Below are 25396 nucleotides of genomic sequence, written 5' to 3'. Positions count from 1 at the left end.
AACTTTCCGGCGCACCTCTCTTCTCTGCCTTTGCATTCAATAAACGTTCGTCCGTCCGTCTGTCTGTGTCTGTCTGTCCGTCTGTCTGTATCTATATATCAATCATCTATCAATTCTTCTATCAATCCATCTATCAATTCATCCATCAATCAATCCACCAATCAATTCATCAATCCATCTATCCATCCATCCCCATCCATTCATTTATCAATCCATCTATCCATCAATCTATCCATCCATTTATCTATCTATCCATCCCTATCCATTCATCCATCTACCTACCTATCTACCTACTTATCTGTCTACCTACCTATCATCTATCCATCTATCATCTATCCATCTATCTACCTATCCATCTATCCACCCATCCATCCATCCATCAATCTATCCATCCATCCATCAATCTATCCATCCATCCATCCATCCATCCACCCATCCATCAATCCATCCACCCATCCATCAATCTATCCATCCATCAATCCATCCACCCATCCATCCATCAATCTATCCATCCATCAATCCATCCACCCATCCATCAATCCATCAACCCATCCATCCACCCATCCTATCTATCTATCTATCTATCTATCTATCTATCTATCTATCTATCTATCTATCTATCTATCTATCTATCTATCTATCTATCTATCTATCTATCTATCTATCTATCTATCTATCTATCTATCTATCTATCTATCTATCTATCTATCTATCTATCTATCTATCTATCTATCTATCTATCTATCTATCTATCTATCTATCTATCTATCTATCTATCTATCTATCTATCTATCTATCTATCTATCTATCTATCTATCTATCTATCTATCTATCTATCTATCTATCTATCTATCTATCTATCTATCTATCTATCTATCTATCTATCTATCTATCTATCTATCTATCTATCTATCTATCTATCCGTCTATCCATCTATCCGTCTATCTATCAGTCCGTCCGTCCGTCCGTCCGTCCGTCCGTCCGTCCATCCATCCATCCATCCATCCATCCATCCATCCATCCGTCCATCCATCTATTTTGAACCTTCCCCTTATTGTCATGCCCAGCGTCAGAGCCGCGGGACCATTTTTCTTAATCGCCGACATGCGTCATAAATGGCGGGAGCCACGCGCGAAAACAAAGCCATTTCATGTCATTCTGCTGTGGTTTTTCTGCCTACGCGCGTGCTTTCTTCGCACGTGACTGCTGGTTTACAACTGAATTCACTGTACAGCCAAAAGCGCTGCTTCTCTCAGCACTGCCAGTGGGGTATCTTTTACTTAATGCACGCAACACGGCAGGTATAACGTAGCAATGGCCACGAAAACCCCTGAGGTGTATTCTTAATTTCTCATCTTCATGCAGAATCCGGACAGGAGGGCGACAGTGACTGGGGCAACGCAGTGAAGAGACGAGCATCCAGACTCTATCGTTGAAGAGCTGCAGAACGCGAGTCCAAGCTTCGTGAGCTGGCTCTCGACAATCCGGGGCGTAGTGGCGAGCATTGCCAGACAATTGTTGCGCGTCGCTATTTCGTTCATGCAGACGCGGTAGAGGTCCACCATTCTGAAAAGACACAAATGCACACCTGAACTCCAGGAATAGAAATTTACCCGGCTGCGAGTTTCGGCTCGTCACGCACACGGAGCCTTACCCAGCTATTTGAGTCCGCAACCATAGCCGGATGTGATTCGTTTCAACGCGTCCACTGTATGCTTCGTAGTATTATTTGATCATTTCAGGTAGTGTACGTAGCTTGTGGAAGGTTTAGGCTATAAAAAAACACGTTCCCGTCCCTGGCTGGTATACATTTCTCTACTAGCTAAGCGCATTCTTGAAAGCCAAAAAGTAATCCTGCTAGGCCAGTAATGGTAGCCTTGCTAAGGTAAAATACAGCAGGTGGTTGCGTGCGTAACGTGGATGAACTAATGATATCTTTGAAAGAACAGTTGTAACTTCTTTGTCAATCGCTCATTCCCAATAACATCCAGTGACGCTATGCAAAGCCGGTTGAATTTTAAGTTCAGCACTATTGATTGCACACGCATGCGTCTTACCTGCACAGAGTATCGGTGACGTCGTTCAACTCAGACGTCGGTATGTACCTGATGCTGATTTTGTACTTCTCGGCTTGGTCAGAGATGTAGTGAGTACAGCGCTCCTTTTCCTTTTGGTAGCCGGCAATGTTGCACGCTACGAAGCAATGCGAACACAAGTCAAAATTCCATCTTTCCTCTTTTTCCAATAAAGTGCAAAACGGCTTGTGGCGAGTAATTACTTACTTGCATCATCGCCGTCCAGGACTGGGATGACTGCACCCGTCATCACCGACTGCAGAGGGTATTCCTCGCTTGAGTTTGTCACGGGTGGTACTTCTTCCACGATAGCATGCCCGAGAACTGGTCTGACTTTATTCAGAAGTTTTTCAAAGCTCAGGCCGCGCACTTTGTCGAAGATTTTTCTGTAATGGGAAAGATTTTGAACATATTCGCGTTAAGGAACGCTTGCGTTCTTAGTTGTGATACGAGATCTTGAAGCGTAACCGTGTGGGACGTATCGTTCTCTTTGTACACATTCCATAACACGTGGAAACCGAAAGAGAGAGCATGTCGCAATTTCTTTTAAAATATACCAATAATATGAAGGCAGCAGCAATAGCATATTCCAGTATGCAAAAGAGACAGAGAAAGAAAGTGATTGACGTAAAGTCGAGATTCTGGCCGGTGCGACTTTCTAATTCGGGGACATTACATTAGCATCTTCAAAAATATACGAATCTTCTCCCCGCCAAATAGATCACTTACGGGCGGCTCCTGAGTATTTCACAATAGGATTTAGATTTTTTTCTCTCTCTCTATAGACGTTTTGGCTTTACCGCTAGCCAAGATGCGGCTGTGTAGCGTAGCTTACGCGTTCATTAATTTCAAACACATCAAAAGAGTTCTCATACATGTGCATGACAGTGAAGAAGCGTAATTCTTTTTTTTTTTTTTATTAGTTCCAGCGTACGCTTTGTTCTTCAGCCCTCCGAGTTGCTTCGTGTGAAGGAGCACAACAGCCTTATTAGGCACGTTGCATGCGCTGAAGTTTGCGGTGTCTGTCGAACATAGCGCTCGGAACACTCGGCTTAGCGAGAGAAGCAAGCAGTTTCTGGCGCAGCTGTAGTGCTTTTACACGCCACATGCATATTCTAAAATGAATGCGCTTGCGCGCTACGTTTAAGCCACACGAGACGTGCGTCCGCTATAGCACAGCTACATCCAATGTGTTGACTGGAACACGATAGCATGTAGCCTAGAAGTAAGTGATATCTGCTGTTGACTTCGACGAAGGCGACGGTGTCTATCGCTACATGGTCGCGCGGTGCTATGTTTTTATTAGGATTTTGGAGGTTTCGCAATTGCGCTTGTTGGACACGATGACTTCGCCGAGTGAATCGATCGCAGCGGTCGCGTAGTCAACGTGTCGGATATTGCCTGAGGTGTGCTTAAAGGAAAACTGTAGCCCACGCCAGCACATCAGAGCCAGAAGTATAAGAGCATGTTTCAGCCGCTGGTACACTGTACACAGGTACTGGGGCCTTCGTCTGACAGCGTATTTATCCTTCCATCAAGACCGAGGAACCATGAAAAATAATTCCGACACAATTTAATCTCCATGAATCGCTCGCGCTTGTCACATCGGCTATCTTTAGCTCGTCACAAGTGCTAGCCGTGGACATACTGCTAACGAGCAAAAAGACCCAAGACTTTCACCGTCGATTTGCGGTGCCAACTGCTATCTCCATATTCGAGCTGAAGAACAGTGGGGTTGGGTATAAGTGAAATGCGGCAGCCTTATGGAAGAGGCAAATGGCGTCACCATATCACGGAATGAATTCTGAAAGCAGCTCGCAGGCGTCGAAGATTTTCCCATTTCTTAGAATTTCCGGAACAGCAACGTGGTTCGAGGTATTGAACGTGAACTTCTTGAAGTAGCTCCTCGAAGTTGGACATCAGTTAAATGGAGTACCTGCGCGTGGCCCCCCGTCTTCACGAAAATAAAATTTAACAAATAATAACGAATAAAACATATGCACTGTGCGAGTATTTTCTTCATTAATAATTCGATCAATGCGCCATCAATGATTCTAGCACTTGATTATTGTGCCAGCCGGGAATGCCGACCTAACGAGTGTTCAAAAGCATATCTTCACGTTGGATATCTCGAGTCACATGGGGATTCCAAAATTTAAAGTAGTGTGTTGGTTTTCAACGTTGACGGTTTTTAGTTTTGCAGTATAATGTTGCGTCTTAGAATCAAAAAGTAAAATGTTGATTTGGTATTTTTTTCTAATCAGTCATGTTTCATCAGTACCTTAATAAATGTCCGTCTCGCTCCGTAATCCACCTACACAAACTACACAAATGTGTCTGAAAATGATATTACAAAAAATCTACTGCCAAACTATGAACACCGAGTATAAAAACCAAGCATTCTGTTTCGCTTGTTTGATTTTTAGAGATTCATTAGCGAATTACCGCACAGAAAAAAATCAAGAGCAACTGCAAGCCTCTCATCTATAGCTGCCTTCAAGTATAATCATGTTAACGCTACCAAGAATGCGTGAAAGTGATGAGTTAATAGTTTTACTGAAAGGAAGAAGGAAGGATATTTATAGGAAGATTGTTCGGATTCCTAGTCCGGGATTCTGTTGGCTAAGATCTCCTCCCTCACTCTTTCCACGAGGGCTCGCTGGTCCGCAAGGTCCGAGCATGATAGCTACTGCTACCACCCCGTTTCAAAGGGGACGCTCCTATATTCCATCCATCCATCCATCCATCGAACCGCACAGGGCTGCCTCCCGTCCTTCCCACGTTGACTGTGTTATAGAGACTGATGCATTATTAGCTTTCTGCTTTCTGCCCACAAAATTTACATTTTAATTTTTATTTTCCCATGTACACGTGATGGTCGAAAGAAAAAAGCCAGAAATTGTGGCTTGGCAAGCCCTTCGGCCCCTGCATTTCAGGGAAGCAGGCAACATTCAAATTACGTACACAAGCAACATCGCAAAATGCAAACAATTGTTTTCAAAAGCACCTGATGTTTCTGGCTCAATAGCCTGAAGCTATACTGGATTGTTAAATGACATTGTTTGGGTTTGGAATCGGCATAAATTACAAAGATCTGGCTTATCTAATCATTTGGCGAGGCGCAGGAACCTTTTCCTTGATAAGCGCGGAAGTGCTGTAATACGTCTGCTTAGGTTAAAAATGGCTGTGTGGAGTCCGATACTTCAGGGAAGGAGGAGGAGGGACCCCGGTGGTGAGAAGCTCGGGCAGCGGCGTGTGCATGCTCATTTCCCTCTACACTATGACCTTGTACCCAAACAAGCTCTCTGCGCGATGCACGAGACTGTTTCAGGATCGTGCAGGCCAGCGGCGCAATTCTGCCCAGCGTATAATTTATATAAGTACGCAGTCTGCGAATCCCTAAAGATATATGTTAGGAATTAGGATGCGAAGCTACCATGGAGATCGCCATCTCTTCCAACTCTGACAATTGCTGGCAGTTGTTCTTTTTTTGACCCAACAAGCATACTTTTAAAGCGCTTATTTCTCCCACTCCATTTACACTGTTGAATGCGATTGCCTTATACTGACGGGTTCCGCCTCGTATTTTTAGTGCGCACGCATACAAAACTTGCCGCTCCATTCACGTCATTTTGTGACGAGCACTTACTTGAGCTCGTCCCTCAGTCTAGATGAGGCGATTGGCGCGATGATGGACTCGTTGCGCAGCTGCACCTCGCCAAACTCGCCAGCCTTTTTCCCGGGAGGCTTTGTGTGCAAAACTTCGTCGCCAAAGTAGTAGTAGTCATCGTAGAAATACTCATCCATTCGCATGCCTGGCATGCCCGGCGCCGAGAGGTAGATTTTGCGGCACGCCACTCTGTACTCGGACACCACGAGCGACCTCAGGGCGGACACTTGGGCCTTGACATTCAGGCTGTGCTTGCATTGCCCGATGTCAAGAGAGCCCTTCAGGCATTTGTCCAGCATCTCCAGGGACCTGTGTTCGGAGAGCTGCTACATGATATTGAACAACTAGATCGCTCTAATCTATGCTGCCCCGGTCACGCTCATAGACAGCCTCAAATGAAACACATATACGGAACTTACGAGCAAGATTCTGCCGACGTCATTGTGTCCCACGCAGCTTGCTCGGCGTACTCCTGAAATTCCATAGTGCACTTTAGGGCTTTTTGGAGAGCCGCGGGAGAATCGCACCTAGGATCGACGTCTGTCAAGAGGAGAGCTGTCGGGAAGAGATGGGTATGACGTTACTGTCGAGGCGGCCTGACAAATGTAACGTCGCGACTTACAAGCAGCGCTTTCGCACAGTGGAGCCACGTTCCATGTCCAGAAGTTTAATATAGCTGACGTGTGCTCGTGAAGCGTAGACTTTGTGCAGCCAGTGCTTCTTTCCACCTCAACTATGCAGTGTTGATACTCGGCTAAGTAGCTGGCCGGAGGAAAATAAAGGCTTTGTGAGCGAAAAATACAAAAAGAAACAACAAAACTGCACTGCACAGTGCATAGCTGACACGTGCTGCACTTCGCAGAGGTCAAATTTCACCTGCACGTTGTCGACGTGACGTAGTACTCCCCTTGCCTCTTCAAGTCTTCCATGAGCTTATTGTAGGATAGTCCACAAAGAAGCACTTTCTTTAGTGCATCGTGCTGAGCGCATTTCAGTAATACGTTCAGGTCTGTGCGAAGAAAGAAATGTTAATAATTTAAGCAATGTGTCGGGTCAATGCATTGATTCCTCAGAGCAAATTCTTTCAAATAGGAGTAAAGGCTAGAATGCCTCTCCTAGACCATCGCCCTGAAGCCTCACGAGTTTGATTGACTAAATCCGCTTCGATACGTCCTAACTCCCTGCGCTCATTATGATCCTCTCTTTTCTTCCCAGTTGCTGACGTATATTATTCGGAATTAAATATGCATTAAATAATCTCCAACACTGGTTGTACGCCCTTAAGCTGCCTTTTTTTTTTTTTTGGCAGTTTGAAAAACCGCTACGCAATTTTATTTACAAGTTTGTTAGTTCACAGAGGACAGCAATCAGCAATGCTGCTTGGCAGAATTATATCACTATATAATATCAGTCCATCCGTGAAGCAAGGTAAGTAGCGTTCGGTGCTTTGAAGGGTGCGTAATTAAGGCATTTTGAAACTTTGTAGTTTGCAGGCCAGCAAGCGAGCACCGAACATGGAGACCGCTTCGTAAGCAGGAGGTACACAGTGTTTTAGGCGGAGGCTACGTCCTCACCGATGTCTTCTTCGGGCAGCGGCGTGCCGCAGGTGCTGCCTACTTACCGAACGGCTGAGTACAACGAGTTCTGAGCGTGTCCGTCATTAGCTCCGCCTGCATCTGCATAATGGAGCTGAAGCTGTCTTCCGTGAATGTGCACTCGTTGTCGGCTCGGGCTTCCATGAAGCACTGCGAAAATGAATCAAGAGCCCTAGAAAGTAAGAACGAAAGGCGATTTTTTTTTTTCTATCGGAAGAAGAAACAAGTGTTTATTATTTGATAATCGTTCAACTTGTCTGTACTTCAGCTTTATTAAAACGTCACATGCGCAGAAGTAGGGCTCTTGCTTAGCCTAGTTGGTGCAGGATTCGCAAAGAATACGGCGCGACGGACGAGGTCAACGAAGACACCGTTTGTGTACCTTCTTTATCCTGCTCCGTCGTGCTGTATTCTTTGTGAATAATGCGCACGAGAGAAGTTGTTTTATACAGCACTCAAGTAAGACGCAAGTAAGCGTAACGGAAACACTTCCACTTTTCATAAACATTCGAACTGGGCGTTTTCGACAGCCAGAACCTAGCAGGAAAGACTTGTCACTCTAGATGTCGCTCAGTATATTTATATAGCCCTCCCTTGGTGGGGAATGGATGAAAGAAAAAAAAAGAAAAACACTTCACTGAGTTTCATTTCAGTTGTATGAAAGCTATATGGCTCGGCGGTTTTATTGAGTCCTCTTAATTTTGAGGTCGGGACCTCAAAATTAGTGGGACGCTTAAGCTTCGCCTTAAGAATAAATGCAATAGCGTTTTTAACGATGCCTTTTCATTTCACAATTTTTCTAGCTTTTCTTCTTCAAATTATTATTAATGTTACCACAGCACACATCCCAAACACACGCTAGTAAATCATACGCACCATAACCCGTTCACTATGCGCCTCCCCAAACCACTTCGTACCAACGACCTTTCGTGGCTTATCGTGGAGTTCACACTGCCTAATCTGAAAATTGCTTTAAGTAATAGACCATGTATTTATCTTCACTGTTGGGAGGAGGTGTATTTTTTGGATGTCCCACAATGAACCATTAAAAAAAAAAAACATTTCCACTGCATCTGTACGGCATGAGGCATTTGTTCATTGAAAATGAGGATGGGTTCCCGTTTGATCAAACAGTGATGTAAGGGCCTCCATGGTATATGAAGCTCCAGAAAGCGGGCCATCATTCTGATCCCAACGCGCGACCAGCCCGCTTGTATTTCCGGGAGAATGTACACAGGTTTTTGGAAGAGTTAAAATCACAATCATGAGTACCTGACCGGGCAACCAGACTGGAAAATTTGATGTTAATGAGGGAATTTTAAACCTTACAAGGGCTGCCACGAAGAACTGGTAGATTACTGGCGTCAAGTTTGAGTGGATGCCCGTGTATGTTTGATGTGTTTTACTTTACCATGCATATTTAATCATTATAGTATTCACAACCCAAACATCTTTACCGCCTCAATTAAGGACTTTAAGCTATATTTTATCAATTCCGCACTGTCTCTCTGTACTTTCCGTTCCTTGCCTTAAACATTATTACAAGAATAGTCACTTCGTTTTCATTACGTTTTGCCATGTTTCGTGCATACTGTCACATTATTGTGGGCCGTTAATTTGCTGTGCTTGTTTTTAACTTGCTGTTTCATTTGTATATATGTGCTCTTTCTGCGCTTCACAATTTTTATGTTATATATGTATATCTTCGCCTTAATGTCACACGTCCTGTTGCTCTGCCATTACTGGGCCTCTGGCATCTCTCAAGCTATCGTTGTAGCTTTTCGCCCGAGGCCCATTTCCTGTATATTACTGGAAATAAATTTTTTTTTAAAATTTTTTTTCAGAAGTGTAGCAATAAAGAAAAAAAGAGTACCATCGTGGATTATGCGTTACGTGTGCGCCTGTCACGTGGGAGCCTGGGTTCGAGTTCTACTGGCAACAAATTCGCCTTATTCAATTCGGTATTTTTTTTTTTTCGACACGTTTTTCTCGATTCTGGATTACGGCGACGGCTTTTCAGCCCAATGAGCCCAGTACGCTAACGCGTAAGAACATAACGCTTGTTTTGCGGCACAAGCTTTCACTCACCGGCATTCGTCCACCTTGAGCGACAGCTTGTTTTGTAGCGTGTGGCTGCATTTAAGGTACCTCTGGAGGAGGCTTTTCTTCTTGCACAGAGAGGGCACTCCGGCCTCGGCTTTGTCCATTGGCGAGAAAATAAAACCGAGACGAATATTAATATTGAGAGGGTCGCCGGAGAAGGGGTAGGCAGCGAACGCGATGGTTAGATGGCATTCTCGAGGCATTGCAGATGAAGCTATGTGATGTTAAGAAGATAGTGAGAGACCGGAAAGCGTGGCGTGACATGGTCCATAGGGTCACGAAGAGTCGGACACGACTGAACGCCTGAACTGAACTGAACTGCACTGCACATGCAGAATAATGCGAGCGATTCAGTTTACTGGTTATAAGCATGCGAAAAACTAACGGTACCTTTTTTCTCAGCCAACGTCTTCTGCCCTGAAATGTCATACAATATTTCCAGTCATTAGACATTATCAAGGACGATGCTGCAAGCTATATACGGCTGCGGTATACGCGAGCGCGATTCATTATTTGCATCATTCCGGCCAAGCAGAAAGGTGAGAAGGTGAGACCTCAGAACATTAGTAAAAGTACTGTTTACTGCGTAACCCGGGCATTACACTAGAACAAGACATACACATTGTAAATAAACTTGTATTATCAAAAGGATTCACAGGTGGGAGCTAATATGCGTGTTTTCATTAAAAGCCCTGATTGACTCTACTTCGCTGTCTGTGCTATTCGTCGAGCGTGCTGTGTCACTCCACATTCGGACTGCAGAAACAGACCGCAGCACTGATAAGAGACTTCGTCTAGGATAGCAGGAACATGATTGCAGTAGTATAGTATTTTGAAGGAATCCCGTTCGTGAACCTAAACTACCGAAGCTAATGGATCGTAACATTGGCGTAAGGTCCCCCCCCCCCCCCCTCCCCCTTAACCGACGTTCACTAAAAGATAATCGATTGAGTTTCCCCAGCAACGTAACACGGTTTCCATTGCCCTAACAGATTGGAGCATAAAGAAGTCACCTAATGAATTCACTTTCATTTTCGTTCCTTGTCGAGAACGGCAGAGGCACAAACTCTCGACTATTATAACGGGAGCGCAAGCTTACCGTCTGGTTTGCATCGTGATGAGTACTTATCCTGAACGACGTTGGTAAGGTAGACGAAGTCTTCAAGCTCTTTCACGTGCATGCTGCAGTTGGTAGACTTCCGCGCTTGCTCGACGCATGAGCTGTGCCGGCCCACAAACCTGCATGCCGAGACAGACTGCGATGAGGGGGGAGCCGCGGATACGAGAATTATACTCCTGTCAAAAAGCTACAAATGTCGATAGCTGGACATGGTCAAAAAACTGTGTTTGCTTAACCTGGCGCACCTATATACTTCGCATCTGATTAAGCATGGAAACCCGGTGTAATTTAATTTTTAATGGGCAACGATGAGACACATTCGGCACCCATTACTCTTTTTTTTAAATATTTTTTGGCAAAATCTTGTGTACCAAAAAACAACGGACGAATCAGTTGCATAAATGGATACCAACCGTTCTTTGATTGTGACTGTAAGAGTGTGAATTAACTTGATGACACAACAGAGGGTAAGTAGTAACTAAGGGGGTTATAAAAAAAAATGCTGGAGGGGAAGTCGCCTATACCGGGCAATGTGCTGGGGTGAAGCCTCCGGCGGCCATCTTGAGCGGGCAAGAAGCGGCCTGCCAAGGGCTGGGGAGAACTGCTTACCGGCATTGCGAGTGTGTTTCTAGTGTTGAAAGAATTTTTAAGTTATGATGCAAGACTGTGGGCTATCAGATGAGCCGTACTGGACGTCTCAGAATCGATTTCAACCTCCCGGATTTTTAAAGATGTTGACGATATCCGAATTCTGGGCCGTTTTCAGCTTTACTCAGTGCAAAAGTCGCAGCTCTACCTCAATGTCAATCAATTGCAAGTATTAACTAAACAAAGTGAATTAACAGCTATTAAACTTTGTACTTTATGCGGCATCATCGAGTCATATATCATTAGATAGCTGATGCCGAGTATATTTGCATCCGGCTAAATTCAGGTCATTACTGCTAATTAGCTAATTGTGAATAAAAATTAAAATTCCTACTACAGCTACAAGTCGTTTATTGTTGGATAGCTTATGCCGAGTATAACTGCACTGGACTAACCGCATGTTATAATTAATTGCAGGTAATTAGTTAGTTGTGTTTGAAATTGAAATGTGTGCTATACTTTGAAATCATGTATCATAGCGTAGGTTACGTCAAGTACGCTTGTAGAAAACTGATGTCGTTAACTTATGATTAGTAATATTATTTAAAATTCAACATTACTCAAAAACGTCAGGTAATATATCGCTGAAATGGTCTCGACGAATGGAATCCTAAACCAAATGTTAAACAACGCAAAAGCCAAGAAAAACATAGCTAATGCTCGTCTATAACTCTGTTCAATCGAGTTAGACAGCCAATTTCTTTCCATTTTTCATATCTTCGATCGGCGTCGGGCCCATGGCCTGTGGATTAGCAGGTGATTGCCTTCGCAAAGACCTACAGCTGGAGTTAAATCTCTGTCTAAGGTTTGAAATATAACTAGTTGGACCTAAAGTAGAAAATAATATGCAGAATATTTGGCATTTCTTCATATTCTTTCAAGTTCTCAATTGAGATGCGGAAGCAAACAGTCATGTAAATTGTCAAAATAAATGCAATTCGAAGCTTGACAAAAAACAATGCATGCACCCAACCTGAGTAACAACTGAACTCAGTAGAATAAAAAAAAAAAAAAAAAAAAAAACAAGAGGAGAATAATAGCTTTCGATGCTTCACAGAAAGAAACCTATATACTGCTGTAAACAATAAATCTGACCATCACACTGATACCGGCAACTTCATTAAGTTGGAAAGCAGCAGGTGTCATCAAGTATTTATCTATTGTGACAAGCTAACAAAGAAAGAAAAGACAGCAAAGGATCTAGTAGGAAGATTTTTTTGGTGGGTTACACAATTACACAACATTGCCAATAATATGAACACGGACGTCAAACCATTTATATTTTGGCAAACATAATTTACTGGCTGAAAGATACTTATAATTGAAATAGCGAGTTGATAAAAAGCTCCCAAATAGTTAAGTTAGTAAATTATTGAAATTCAAGACGTGCTACTCTGCTGCAGTGTAAACAAGGCATGATCTCTTCGGAATACATTATTCACCAATATTTCCATGGTTTGGGTGAAGCCGAAAACCACACTGCGACATCATTACATGCATTCTTTTTTTTTTTCTCTAACTATAGGCAGTGGCCATGATCCCGATGCTGCATGCTGAACATTCATTGGTTCTTAAATAAGGTAAGCCTTGAAAGGACGGACCTCAGTTTGTCATCTGTACTAAACATATTCCACTCTTTTGTTATGTAATGAATAATGAGTTTACGTAGAGCCCTACTACCCCTTTACGAATCTTGTAGACATGCTTGCCCAAGGATTATAGTCTATGAGGTGCAGATTCAACAAAGAAAACATATTTCTCTCTGGCACTTCGAGCACTAAGTGCTTTGTTTTTTGATAAACTGTCTGAATGATTACAAGTTCTGCTTGCAACCGATGCAGCCCCTTCTCTGTTCGCTTAATCAGCAATTACTAAATTGTTTTCTTTAAATTAAAGGGCTGCTCCTTAGTGCTATGAACGCGAAATCAATTCACCAATCTAACTCAAATAGCATAACCCAAATTAGTCACCTTTAATCCAACCTAATCAATATTATTTCAAAGCGATCCCCTTAATCCAACGCAATCAACCTTAATCAAACGTAATCCGTCATAATCTAAATTAATCCAAAGTAATAATCCTTGATCTCCCGTAAACTGCCATATTCCAGTTTAACCCACTCTAATCTAGCATAATTGACCCTAATCTAATAATACTGCGCCTAATAAAACCTAATACGCCCTAATCTTCTCTTACTAACTAACTAACCTTATTAGTATAACTTAATGAAACCTAATCCAACTTTCTCCGCCTAATCCTCCCTTTTCGAACCATAATACAAATTTATCCCCACTTTATCCGAATTAAAACTTTATTCATCTGCACGACATTCGATTTCACAGCCTCACAAGCACCACACAATGCTTCCAAATTTTTCGACACGTTTTTCTCAATTTTAGGATACGGCGACGACTTTTCGGCGGAGCGATCATTGTACCCTTCCCGTAATAATCGCGCGCATATTCAACAGCTATTTATACTTTAATACTTAGAAGGAACTGTGCTGAGCCTATATACTGCTTACCGGCTCCGGTAGCCGCTTCGGGAATAGCAGAGCCAGCACAGGTCATATGCGTAACCATACCGTTTGTACAGTCCAGTCAAAGAATTCTGGAGTAAAATGAACCGAACACAAGCGGCCCCCGCCTTTTGCTTGCCAGCCCTCGCGGTGAGCAACTCGTTCCCAAAGTGTTCGCGCCTCAGGAACCCTTGAAAACCTTGCAGCAAAGAAACAGCCGCTTATATGCTCGCACGAAAGCGCCGAAATGCAAGGAGCACGGTCATTTTGGAGTGAGCTGTAACGAGCGCAAGTTGTGAAATATGACCCCTGGTGTTGTTTTTATACGGTTCGTACAACCGTAAGCCATGCATGAACCATCAATGTTTGTCTTGATCGCGTTACATGCCGCGCATGTGAATAACCTCCCCTTCGCTGCTCGCTCAGCGGGTGCGCTCTGCGGCATCTGGCTGATTTTTCTGCCCCCCTCAAGATGGCGTCGCGAAGGCTTCACTCGATGGGCGCGCTTTCCCCCCAAGCAGTTTTTTTTATAACCTCCTTGGTGGCAACGAACGATCCGACCCTAAATAGCTGTTATGCGGTTCAGTAACGTTATCGCGTTTCTTCAACTATCAGAAGGAGTATCTTAAGTATCTCCCAATTTTTAAGCCGAAAGCCTTACTTGCCTAATTGGGGGCGTGACCAGGGAGTGTAAACAAGACGTGATACAAAAAGAAAATAAAAAACACATTACATATTTAGGAAAATTGTGACGCAACTGTTTTTGTGCAGCATTAAGGGTGGCGTCATACCATTTCGCAGCCAATTCAGCATCTAACTGCTAGTCAAGTTGGAGGCTAGTTTGAGAAAGGGATGCGAACCGACGACATATGTACCTCCAACTGCATGCCGCTAATTGTAAGGGTACCCATCTAGAAGTGATTGCAGGCAATGCGCCTTTCCTTTCATCAAAACTAATAAAATTTCATTTCGGAGAAGGCACCTTTTTTCAAACTTCGTGCAATTCCTCGGTGTTAAACCGCCAAGAAGCCTATGGCAAACAGCGCTTTCTCTCGTGTTAATCGGTTTAAGCAGAGTTACGAAATTAAACCTCCGGCTATTTTTTTTTTATTTACGCTTAGATTGACTTCACACTTCGGTACTCACAAGCATGCTTGGGTGCTGTCCTTTGACATGGCAGAACTTGAGAAGAAATTGACCACACAGTATGAAAATAGTTTGACGAGCTTCCTGTACGAGCAGCCGGGTGGAGGCAGATTTTCTGTTGTGACGAGAAGAGGAGAGTATATTAAGCCACGAAAAAAAAAAAATAAAAAAAAATAAACGGTGATAGCCGTAGACTGCTTCTGTTTTCTTATGCCGGAAGCATCAGTTATGTGCCAAAATAATTGACGTAGTATCTCCTGCACTCAGCGTTCCCTTCTTTGGTGGATTATATATATATATATATATATATATATATATATATATATATATATATATATATATATATATATATATATATATATATATATATATATATATATATATATATATATATATTCCGCTAGAATAAACTCCTGTAGTTTAGTGAAGCAGTGGTGAGTCTCAAGTATCGGCTTCCAGAAATGTTCTTATCAGTGGAATGTTGAATAATTGATGTGAAATGCACATTCGCCCTGCAGGTCCTCACATGGGAAAATGTTTTGCTCGAAAAGCATGTTTGTCATGAACTCCTTCGCTCTCTTACAAGGTACTGCTGCGGACATAAGCACGGACCACGCTATATTAATCCCCATCGGATTAATCCCCATCGGACATTAAAAAAAAAACTGTTTTAGAGCGCACCTCTTTGGCGCCCGCTCCTGGGTTTCGTGTCGTCGCCGCCGTCGGCGTTGTCCCTCGTAACCAGCTCCACTTTTGCTTCCACCTTCCTTCCTTCTCTTACGGCTCAATTCAGGTATCCACAGAAACAAGTGCGACAGATACTTCACCTTTCCATTTCTATGAACCAATTATGAAAGGAACGCTTCAGAGCTCAAGTGGAGTTTCACTCCCACTTTCCTTCCTTCCCTTACGGCGCGATTCATGTGCCCACAGAAACAAGTGGGACAGATACTGCGCCTTCCCACTCCTGTGAGCCAATTATGAAAAGCACGCTTCAGAGCTCAAGTGTAAGACGTGACCACGCATGAGACACACTACAAAGATAATTCGTTTATAATACGAGCGCCCACACCGAACTGCCGGGTAACATGTGCACTAAGCGAGAATTCACACACTCACAGAGAAAAGCACCATATTTCGATGTTGTTTACGTGTATACAGCTAGTTCACCACGATAAAAAAAGAAAAAAAAAACTTCGATTTTCAAAAAATGTCTCTAATAGCATCGTTTCAGCATCGCCCGTTTCTGGGTTTCGCGTCGTCGTCACAGTCGCCTTTCTCCATCGTAACTAGTCTGTAATCGAATTCTTTGCCTCAATCTATTGAAACATTAAACAGCTGATGAGCTGCTCTCAAAGTTTGCATTAGAGAGTACCGTAATCGTCGCCATTTTTTTTTTTTTTTTATCCATTAGAAAGCAGCCAACACCCAAGGATGGCAAGAAGACCTCACCGCGGGTTGCTGCGAGTGATATTTATTGCGGAGAGCGCCCGTATCCGAGCGCTTCAAGCTTCGCTCCTAGCGCGCCGCCTGAAACTGGCTTGACCGTCGTTGTAAATTGCGCGGTGCGTGCCATGGAAAACCAGCAGAGATATTCGAGCACCATCGCTCCCGCGCAACAGTCCACTACAAACAACTAGAAGTATACCATGGGGAAAATAAGCCACCAAGAGCTACCAAGGCAAAATGCCAGATAACCAGACGATGCAACATTCAAAACAGAACCAAGAGCCATCACCTTCGTACCCTCTAGAAAAGTGAACATACGTGGTGTTCAACTTTGAATACCGTTTTCTTTCAAAACCGTTTTCTGGGCTCTAGTTGACCTTGTGGAGCTAATTTCTATACGACTGCTCGGTCTGTTGTCACCCCGTTAGTTTTAGTGCGAATGCAGTTATCCAGCCATCCTTCTGCTCCAATTAGTTTTTGTGATGCCTGCATGCTTGGTTGCCATAACAACTGCGACGCCAGCCGTTGTCGAGCCACCGAAGCGGCGATTACAGCATGCACAAACACCCTCCTCACTTCTTGCGCGTCTTGCGCAGCGTCACTAACGGATCTTGATGTGGCGTCAGATTCCCCTTCTTTCGTATCAAAATTTAAGATGCAACGACGTGTGCGCCTCCAATTGTATGCCGTGCAATAAAGGCGTTCGACGCTTTGCCAAACTCTGTGCCACTCTCACATTGGTGAACCGCAAAGCAAAACCATCAAATGAATCCTATGGCTCGTGAAGGTGTGGCCTAGCGACAATAAGAACTGAAGAGAAAAAGTGAGAGGCAGAAGTTGGTGTTACGGGCTGCTGAAACACCACAAGAGCAGGCTGCGAGGCTGGAGGCTGACCGTAATCGAAAGCGTGTTAAGAGCGCTGTTCTACTGGAACGTCGTACCGCTTTCGCACGGCCATCGATTGCTTAAATTATCTTTCTTCTGACATTTCTGTTATGGGCTAAGCGTGCGTTTTTGTTTGTTTGTTTTTTCGGGTTATCCGATCACTCAAGCGTTCCTAGTTTCCGTTTCCGTACGCTGCTCAAAAGCTCAGTTAACTGCAGTATGGTCTTGTGCAGTCTTGCATCAGTGAAAAATAGGCAATCGTCAACCTCCCGCATCATGAATCGGATCACTTCAGCCGCCATCCTCGCGTATCTTAAGAGCTGACGTTTGTTTTCCTCACGTTTGCTGTAAGACGGGTAGACACCGTGTTTCGTCTTTGGCGACAACTTGCACGCTGACTTGCTCGCGTCGCCTACAAGCATTTCCTGCATCGTCACCATTTTCGCAGAAAGCCCATCTGGATTCTTGCAGTCGCTTCTTGAAATTATTTCGTTCGTGCATTCGTTTAGTTCTTTAATCGCTCTGCCAGAGAGAAAGAGAAAGAGAGAAGGGAGGGAGGGAATAAAACTCAACATGGAGCACGTTCAGTGCCACCCGCAACGATATGTCAACATAACATAGAAATGCAGAAAAATGGCAGCAGAGCAACTAACCCACACACTTCGTCGTTCTCGGATGCCCTTCTTGCTAGCATCTTGAGAGACGGTGTTGAAGGGAGCGTGTCGTTCCCTGCAAGATTGTACCCCTCTTGGTGTTTGGCAAAGTGTCTTTTCCAGATGACCATCTTCCACAGGAAGTTTGAGCCGCAAGTAAAATAACGGCGCAAGACATCTTCCACAAGGCACATTTTTGTCTGTTTCATTACTGGCGCTGCGAAAGGTTAAAAAAAAAAAAAAAAAGCATTGCGGCACACTTAATTACCCATAATAGTTTACACGACCACTTTGCCGTGTGGACATTATGCATGGTTGCTTAGTAATGGCTATAATAATTAGCACTACTCAGCAATAATAGTTAGTATGCCCAGTTAGTAATGTTATTTAATAGTGGGGAACAATATAGGTAAGCAGTAGTTTTTTTGAGCAGTGATTACCAGTCGTGTTATTTAGTGGTCTTAATTTCAACTGACTGCTTCTGTGAGGTAATTCTATAAAGGAATCGCATAAGGCCTCTAAACTATCGCGCCGAACAAAAACGGCCCACTGCTCTAGGGGTAATCCGGGCTGCCAGCAAAAGAGAAATACAGAGCTTCTGTTCCTGCTCGACCACTTTTTCTTTTCCACGCCTATGTTAAGCGGCGCATCGCAAAAGAATTTGTATGACGTCGCGACATGTGACGTCTTCACTGTGTTGACCAATGAGGAAATGTCATTACGACGCCAGGTTTGTCGGCTAACGTGGACTCTATCGCTACTGCGCTAACATCACAGCCGATTACAGTTATTCTCCATCCTCCTTCCGCCCCTCTCCCCCACTTTTTCACTTAATGTGGAGATGCGTTAGTATTGATACCCTTTACTGCAATCGTACACGCTAGTTGCTAAATAACATCCGGTAATGCAGCGTAATTTTGGAATAACCAACAAACTTGTAGTTAAACTGAACGTAGATTCCCATATAGGTAGCATGGTTTGCAAATCTGGCATAGGGCTCAGTGTTCTAGCCGCCTTTTGTAAATGTAGCTTGAAGAATGGCATGCATTGCGATTCACACATGCTACTACCATGTTTACTAGGGTGGGCATCAGCCATGCCGTCTTCGCTGTACGCCATGGCCCAGTGCTGAATATCAGAGACAGCGCCTGCAGCACCATGAAAAGAGACAAAAATGTTCGGTAACAGCAGTGAAACACTGCCAACGTACGCCACTGCAAGACGGGCAATTCGTTTGCGAGCCTTTGTCCGGAATGGACTGGCATTGTTAAACGATAGTGATGGCATTTTCGAGAATACTACGTTACATATTGTAGTTACTTTAAAAATACGCGGCCTACGACGCTCGTGACTGCAGCGGCTGCGCGGCCGTCTATAAGCGTTGCTGTACATCCAGCGCACGGAAGCTTCATTTATTTATTTATTTATTTATTTATTTATTTATTTATTTATTTATTTATTTATTTATTTATTTATTTATTTATTTATTTATTTATTTATTTATTTATTTATTTATTTATTTATTTATTTATTTATTTATTTATTTATTTATTTATTTATTTATTTATTTATTTATTTATTTATTTATTTATTTATTTATTTATTTATTTAATTATTTATTTATTTATTTATTTATTTATTTATTTATTTATTTATTTATTTATTTCCGATACCCTTATGGTCCCCAAGGCATTATTGAGGGGAGTGGTACAAAAATATAAAATCAAACTGGTGAAAAAGAAAACGCATACACATGCCTACAAAAATTGATAACAATGATAGCGGAAAAGAAAACGAAAAAAAAAAACTGCCTGCAAGAAAATACATGTTTCGAAAAAGTGATACAATACAGTGATTGGAAAGAATAATAACGAAAAAACGAATAAATTAACCAAAACAGGCCAAAAAAGTAGCAGGCAAACACAAACATATTGAACCATTCGTAAAATCATTGAGCAAAGCAACTGGGTACGAGAGCAGAATGCTATAAATGAAACAAATACACACAAAAAAGGAACAGAGCTAAATGGACAATATTCGAAACGAAGGGAACCGATTGAGGCTATGATAAACCATAATATAATGATAATTTTTTTTTAACTCCTCAGCGTCATTTGTTGCTACAATACCTTGTGGTAGGTGTTTCCACTCCGATGATGTTTTTGCAATGAAATAATTTATGCAGAACGTTGTACGGCAACGGAGAATGCAAGTGATCGATACGGGATGATACATACGTTAGCGTAGTGATCAATGCATCTTTAAGAATGGAGTTCATGTAAATTTAAAAAAAATAGACACAAACGTGACACTTTCTGCGCAGAGCAAGATGCGTTAATGATAAGCTATTTTTAATGATATCGATACTTTGCAACGAAAACATTGCACGGCAAGCGGCAAGTTCCGTCAAGCGGGGTGCTGCGGAACATTGACACTGATAGCCAATGCAACGTTTTGTCTCTCATCATGGCTTTGTTTTCTTCCAAAAATCGCGCATCACCCATGACCATAAAGGCACACATACGCATAAAATTCCTTCGCACTTGTGCAGAGCAAGTGGTTTTCAGTCGGCGCACATGCATCAAGGAACGACTGAGGACTATTCATCGTATCTTCCTCGAAGAATTGTTCAAGTAGTATTGCCGCCTGTTTTTGCACCAAAGTGGGCGCTATTTTATAATATTGAGCAGCCACAACTGCGTGAAGGATCAAAAGAACGAATATCGTGTGTGCTCGCATGCATGCCCGCATTCAACCACATAAGCCCCTGACACACTTCTTCGCGTTTGACACTAGAGTTTAAAAGTAAGTCGGATCGGCGTTACAACTAGCCATCACACGGCTTCACTGTTCACGCAGTGACTCGTTATGCAGCAAAAATAAAATTAGCTGTCTTAGGTTTTGGCTCCGGCGTAGCACTGCGTTCTCTCGAAGGCTTAGATAAATCTCTTTGTAGACGTATATACACCTATAAGCTGGAATTTGTAAGCCATGGTTAAGACCGAAGTAAAGCTGCTTGAAACATGGATTGGGAGCTTTCATGGTATTCGGTATTCCGGGTTTAACGTCTCGAAGCAAGACATGTTTTTCTTTTTTTCTTTCTTTCTTTTTTTTTTTTTTTTTGAGGACTGCGTTAGATGGGGGTTTTGAATTGATGTCGAGTACCTTGGGTTTCTTACCGTGCGCTCAAATCGCATAGCACACGGGCGGCTTTGCCTTTCATCTCCATCAACATGATCCCATTAACTGGGAATCAATTATAGCAGCCGGAAACCAAAGCTACCGACCCACCCATGACGGGTATTTCTATCATTGCCGCCGCACCTTGAACAGCACTGCATACAAGTTTAACTGTGAAGCTGAGTGAAGTCCGTTTCTTTGCTTTTTCCTTAACATTTCTCCGTTATTTCTCACATGAGTCACAATAATGGATTTCTTTACTGAAATGTTTTAGTGATGTATGCCTGATCGATATCTGAATCCTCTTTTGCACGGTCATAAACATTGAACAACTGGTCATTTATAGCAGCGTACCTTTCAGGACTGGCGACGACGTGTTGTAAGCGGTGATGTTAGCGCAACGTACAGAGTGTTTCTTCACGGACTGAGCCAGAAAAAACTCCATGTGTGCCTTCAAGTTTTCATCCTTTGTGCAGTTGGTGTCCTTCAGAGCGACTTGGCCGCAGTCCGCATACGTCTTCAACAGTCTGAGCTCAGTATGAGAGGAAAGAAAGATGTCAACGCACACTAGTCGGCAGATCGGTGGCAAGAAAAAACAACTCACTCGCACACTGTCGCAGGCGTCAGCGACTTTCCTTCGATGTGGAAATGAAAGGCTGAGCCGCACTTGAAGAAAAGCTTGACGGCACGAACCCGCAAGCAGCTATGCTCAGCGTCCACCTGGAGTGTCAATAGATCTGCAAGGGTGCAAAAAAAAAAAGAAAAAAAAAACGACAGTTCTAAATAAGAGGCTGAGAAACGCGAACAAATAACAGGGCAACATGAAATTAAAGAGAACTGAACAACGATTCAGGGGCAGCTGAGGTTCATTCTCTTTTGCGTCGCTATCTTCTTCTCCTCATATTACCTGGGAGCAAAACAGAAGCCACATTTGCAAACATGCTGTTTAAAGTTAGTGTCTCCAGTAGAATGCATTCCTCGCTCTTCGCAAGTTAATAGTTATTATAGCGCGCCACTGCAGAATAGCAAAAATAAAATTGGTATCTATGATTTTTACGAAGTGGCAATATGGGCAGTATAGGACTCGTTCGAAACATGGGCTTCCAATCACAGCGCTAGTTCCCGATGTCAAGGTACGCACCTCATTGAGGGGCATCTGGCATGCGTGACTGATGCCCCTCAGTCGCAAATGTTCTCTAAAAACGACATCGCTTTTATGTAACACATGGCAGAAATGTCGCCATCTGCTTAGAGCACGTGCTTAACGCAGCCAAAAAAAAAAAGGAGGGGGGGGGCATCAGCCTTCGTGCCTGATGCCCTACCAGCGTGTTGTTCCTACCGCGATGTCAACGCGCATGCACCCCTGCTAGTAATGTCGGCTGAGGACTGAACATTGTTAACCTGCCGTTTTGAGCCTGTGCATCTGATGCCGTCTGCAAAGGATGACAACCAAATAGAACCAAGGTAAAGCGTTTTCTTACCGCTTTGAAGGTTGCAGGAGAGCTTTTTGTCGGCCACCTTCGTTTTGATGAGATTCGATTCAGAACTGATGAAGAACGGGTTTTTCGTGCAGGTTGTGGTTTTCAGTGCAAGCGTCACGCAGTCGACATAAACCTGCATAACGCTGCGCGCAAAGAAGTACCGTGTGACTGGTGCATTCGGTTCCGTGCTACACGCGCACAAATCGCGTGAATACAAAATTCTCTGTAAACCAGCTGCTAGCGATCATAGTCACATTTGATGCGCACTGCACTGACATCTAATCTGCACTGACATCGCAGCACACGAGTGCCTAGCGTTTCGCCGCCATTTAAAAGCAGTCGCCGAATTCGATAGAGCACTCAATGAGGGAAGCCGTACTTCTGCACAGACAGAACTTACAGTTCTGAACGCTCGGTTGACGAAATCAATTGGGCACAGTGGAAGCCAGATCTTTGACGTCAACAATTTTTGCTTTCGCCATAGTTGCTGCTGGGTCCCGCACAAGTTTCAGGCTCGTTTTCCTTACAGCCTGGGCTGTCATCATTCCCACCTTTTACCTCTTTTCTCTAGAACACACATGCTCACACACTCTGTTGGAAATGAGTCTACCCTGCCGTCTGCGCCTGTTCATTCCCTCCGTCCGGACACCGGACACCACAGCTTCATGCTACGATTCATGACAATCAAATAAATGGCGCGATTTGCACGCAACAATTTCAAAACTAAATTAAGACTATTAATGAATGGCAGTGACAGCTGCAACATAACTTGATAACGCCTTATCTTTGTGGTGGTTTTTTTTTTATTTTTTTTTCGTTGGCGCAGAACAGCTTAGTGCACCAAAAGCGCAACATAGTGTGGGGGCATTGTGTGTACAAAGGTATCGCTGATAAAATGATAATGCACTGTGGCACATGCAGAAAAAAAAAAAAAAGCTCAGTGTCGACGCTAAGAACGCTTTTCGCGACCGCACAAGTATACCCCTTCCGCGACGGTCTCCCAGTGGTCCTCGTCTGCACCTCAGAAGCTATAGACACTCACTGGCAGTCGTTACCGTTCCTCCCGGCGAGGAAATTCACGTCTTTATTGCAGTCTCCTCTTCTCCTGGAGAATTCTCTGTACTGACATTGTTCCACTGCAAGAGGAAAAGTGAGAGCGAATTAGAGCTGCCGTGGGAATTCAATCGGTATCACGGTGGTAGCGTTATACGCGAAGCAGACACTGATGAACGCGCACTTTCTCGCTTCAGGCTAACTCGATAAGCATGATGCTGAGTTGGTCCTCTGGGTGGTTTGGTTTGGTTTATGGGGTTTAACGTCCCAAAACGACCCTGGCAATTAGGGACGCCGTACTGGAGGGCTACGGACATTTCGACCACCTGGGATTCTTTACCGTTAATAGACATAGCTCGGCACATGGGCACCTAGCTTTTTGCCTCCATCGAAAAGCGGCCGGGATTCGATCCCGCATCCTTAGACACAGAAGTCGAACGCCTTAACCACTGCACCACCCCGGCGGGGCCCCTCTAGATTGTTCGAAAACGAATTTTCGGTAAGGTTATGTTTAAATGTAAACCGCATGAGCTGCAGTGCAGTGCATCGACTACAAAATAAATTAAACCACTTTCCGTTGCTAATAAACAGGCGACATGTTATTAAGCTTTGTACACTAAGGCATGCCTTCAAACGCGCTGTGAAAAATGACGTCGGTTTCGCGTTTCTCGCCGTTTTGTAGATGGTGTCTTGAGTAGCTGCTTTCACTGTGCTCACCCCAGTACCGCCAGCCCTGCGCGAGTGCATCCCGTAGGTTGAGAAGCCTCGCATACGCGTCATCGCCGCTTATTTATACCACGCGGTTCTTAGTATTTCTGTCCAAAACCTGAACCGCTGTGAGTAGATCGGAGAGGTTCGATGCAAAGAAGACGACTACAGTAGCCAAGAATATCTGTACGCGATTGATCCAACATACGCTTCGCCTCCCTCAGTAACACCCAGACGTGTATCTTTTGAAGTTCTTTGGTAACGCTTCGTTGATGTTCTATAGGTGTCATTATTCAAAGTATAGGTAAACTTAGGCACGAACAAAAGTAGACGGAGCAGCTCTCCTGACCTTGTTTTGATGATACTACCACGCATGCGCGTGCCATATCTGCATAACGGTGCTCATACCATGCTTCGTTTATTTGAATTGCCGTCGCTATGCGTATCAAGACAGGCTTACCTTCTCGACCTCGCAGGTTTGGTGCGTTCTGTATGCTGTCGCCGACGCTTGCACAGGTCATCGCGATTAAGGCGTAGGTCATGAGGCCGCTCACTGACATCGCTCCGGAGGGCTGGCCTGCGCACAGGGACGACCTAAGGTTCACTTATATTGTGCTGATTATTATAACTACGGCATATACCATCGTTTTACCTAGTACTTTTATTTACCACTTTCTCGGCTCAAACTTCAATACATCTTATCTGTAACCGTCTGTGTCTATGAGGAGGGTTCCGCATCGCGCAAACGAAAAACACACATAAAAGTTGGGAATATCGCTAAAAAAGAGATCTCAACTGCGAAAAAAAAAGCTTTCACTCTAGTGACAAATCGCTGTTCCGCTTTCGTGGACACGCGCTCTAAATCGCGAAAGGCTACATCATTTTGTGCGAGACGCTCGCTGAAGCAGACACGGAGCATATTGAGGAACCCTTGCACCAGTCGTTCTGCAGTGGCACAGAAAGAATAGAAAGTGTCGGTTCTGTCACGGTACGATAGTTTGGCTCTTGCTTGTAACTCGCACGTCCTTTACAAGCAATGGCAGACAGCGATGGAATTAAAGAACCAAACTACGAATGTTTTGTCGGAGTTACTTTTGAAGAAAATCGTGCAA

General features: G+C 43.7%; 1 protein-coding gene across 1 annotated transcript; it reads right to left on the bottom strand.

Annotated features, from left to right (window-relative positions):
• Positions 1-1343: 1343 nt before the first annotated feature.
• LOC146205393 (uncharacterized) lies at positions 1344-24844 on the bottom strand. Its single transcript, XM_084607150.1, has 21 exons — positions 24745-24844; positions 23566-23659; positions 22524-22666; positions 21647-21779; positions 21393-21569; positions 19194-19198; positions 18930-19010; positions 17863-18073; positions 17550-17731; positions 14876-14990; positions 10543-10682; positions 9834-9860; positions 9429-9537; positions 7367-7512; positions 6622-6754; positions 6368-6507; positions 6165-6300; positions 5725-6054; positions 2283-2461; positions 2058-2193; positions 1344-1566 (listed from the first exon to the last, which is right to left on the bottom strand). The coding sequence occupies exons 1-21, from the start codon at positions 24842-24844 to the stop codon at positions 1344-1346; spliced, it is 2940 nt and encodes a 979-aa protein (XP_084463276.1).
• Positions 24845-25396: the final 552 nt, after the last annotated feature.

Source organism: Amblyomma maculatum, chromosome 1 (assembly GCF_055883805.1).
Source record: "Amblyomma maculatum isolate TAMU_Amacu chromosome 1, ASM5588380v1, whole genome shotgun sequence".
Taxonomy (NCBI): Eukaryota; Metazoa; Arthropoda; class Arachnida; order Ixodida; family Ixodidae; genus Amblyomma; species Amblyomma maculatum.
Note: the sequence above shows the minus strand (reverse complement) of the source record. Positions and strands in the feature narration are given on the sequence as shown.

Bases quoted from the DNA above. Each gene is read 5' to 3' on its own strand.
- LOC146205393 (XM_084607150.1), bottom strand. From the start codon at position 24,844: ATGTCAGTGAGCGGCCTCATGACCTACGCCTTAATCGCGATGACCTGT. The intron at 18,074-18,929 runs GTAGCATGTGTG...TCGCAGCGCCAG, and splicing joins CCACCCTAGTAAACATGGTA to TAATGAAACAGACAAAAATG. The intron at 9,861-10,542 runs GTAAGCTTGCGC...ATGACATTTCAG, and splicing joins ATCACGATGCAAACCAGACG to GGCAGAAGACGTTGGCTGAG.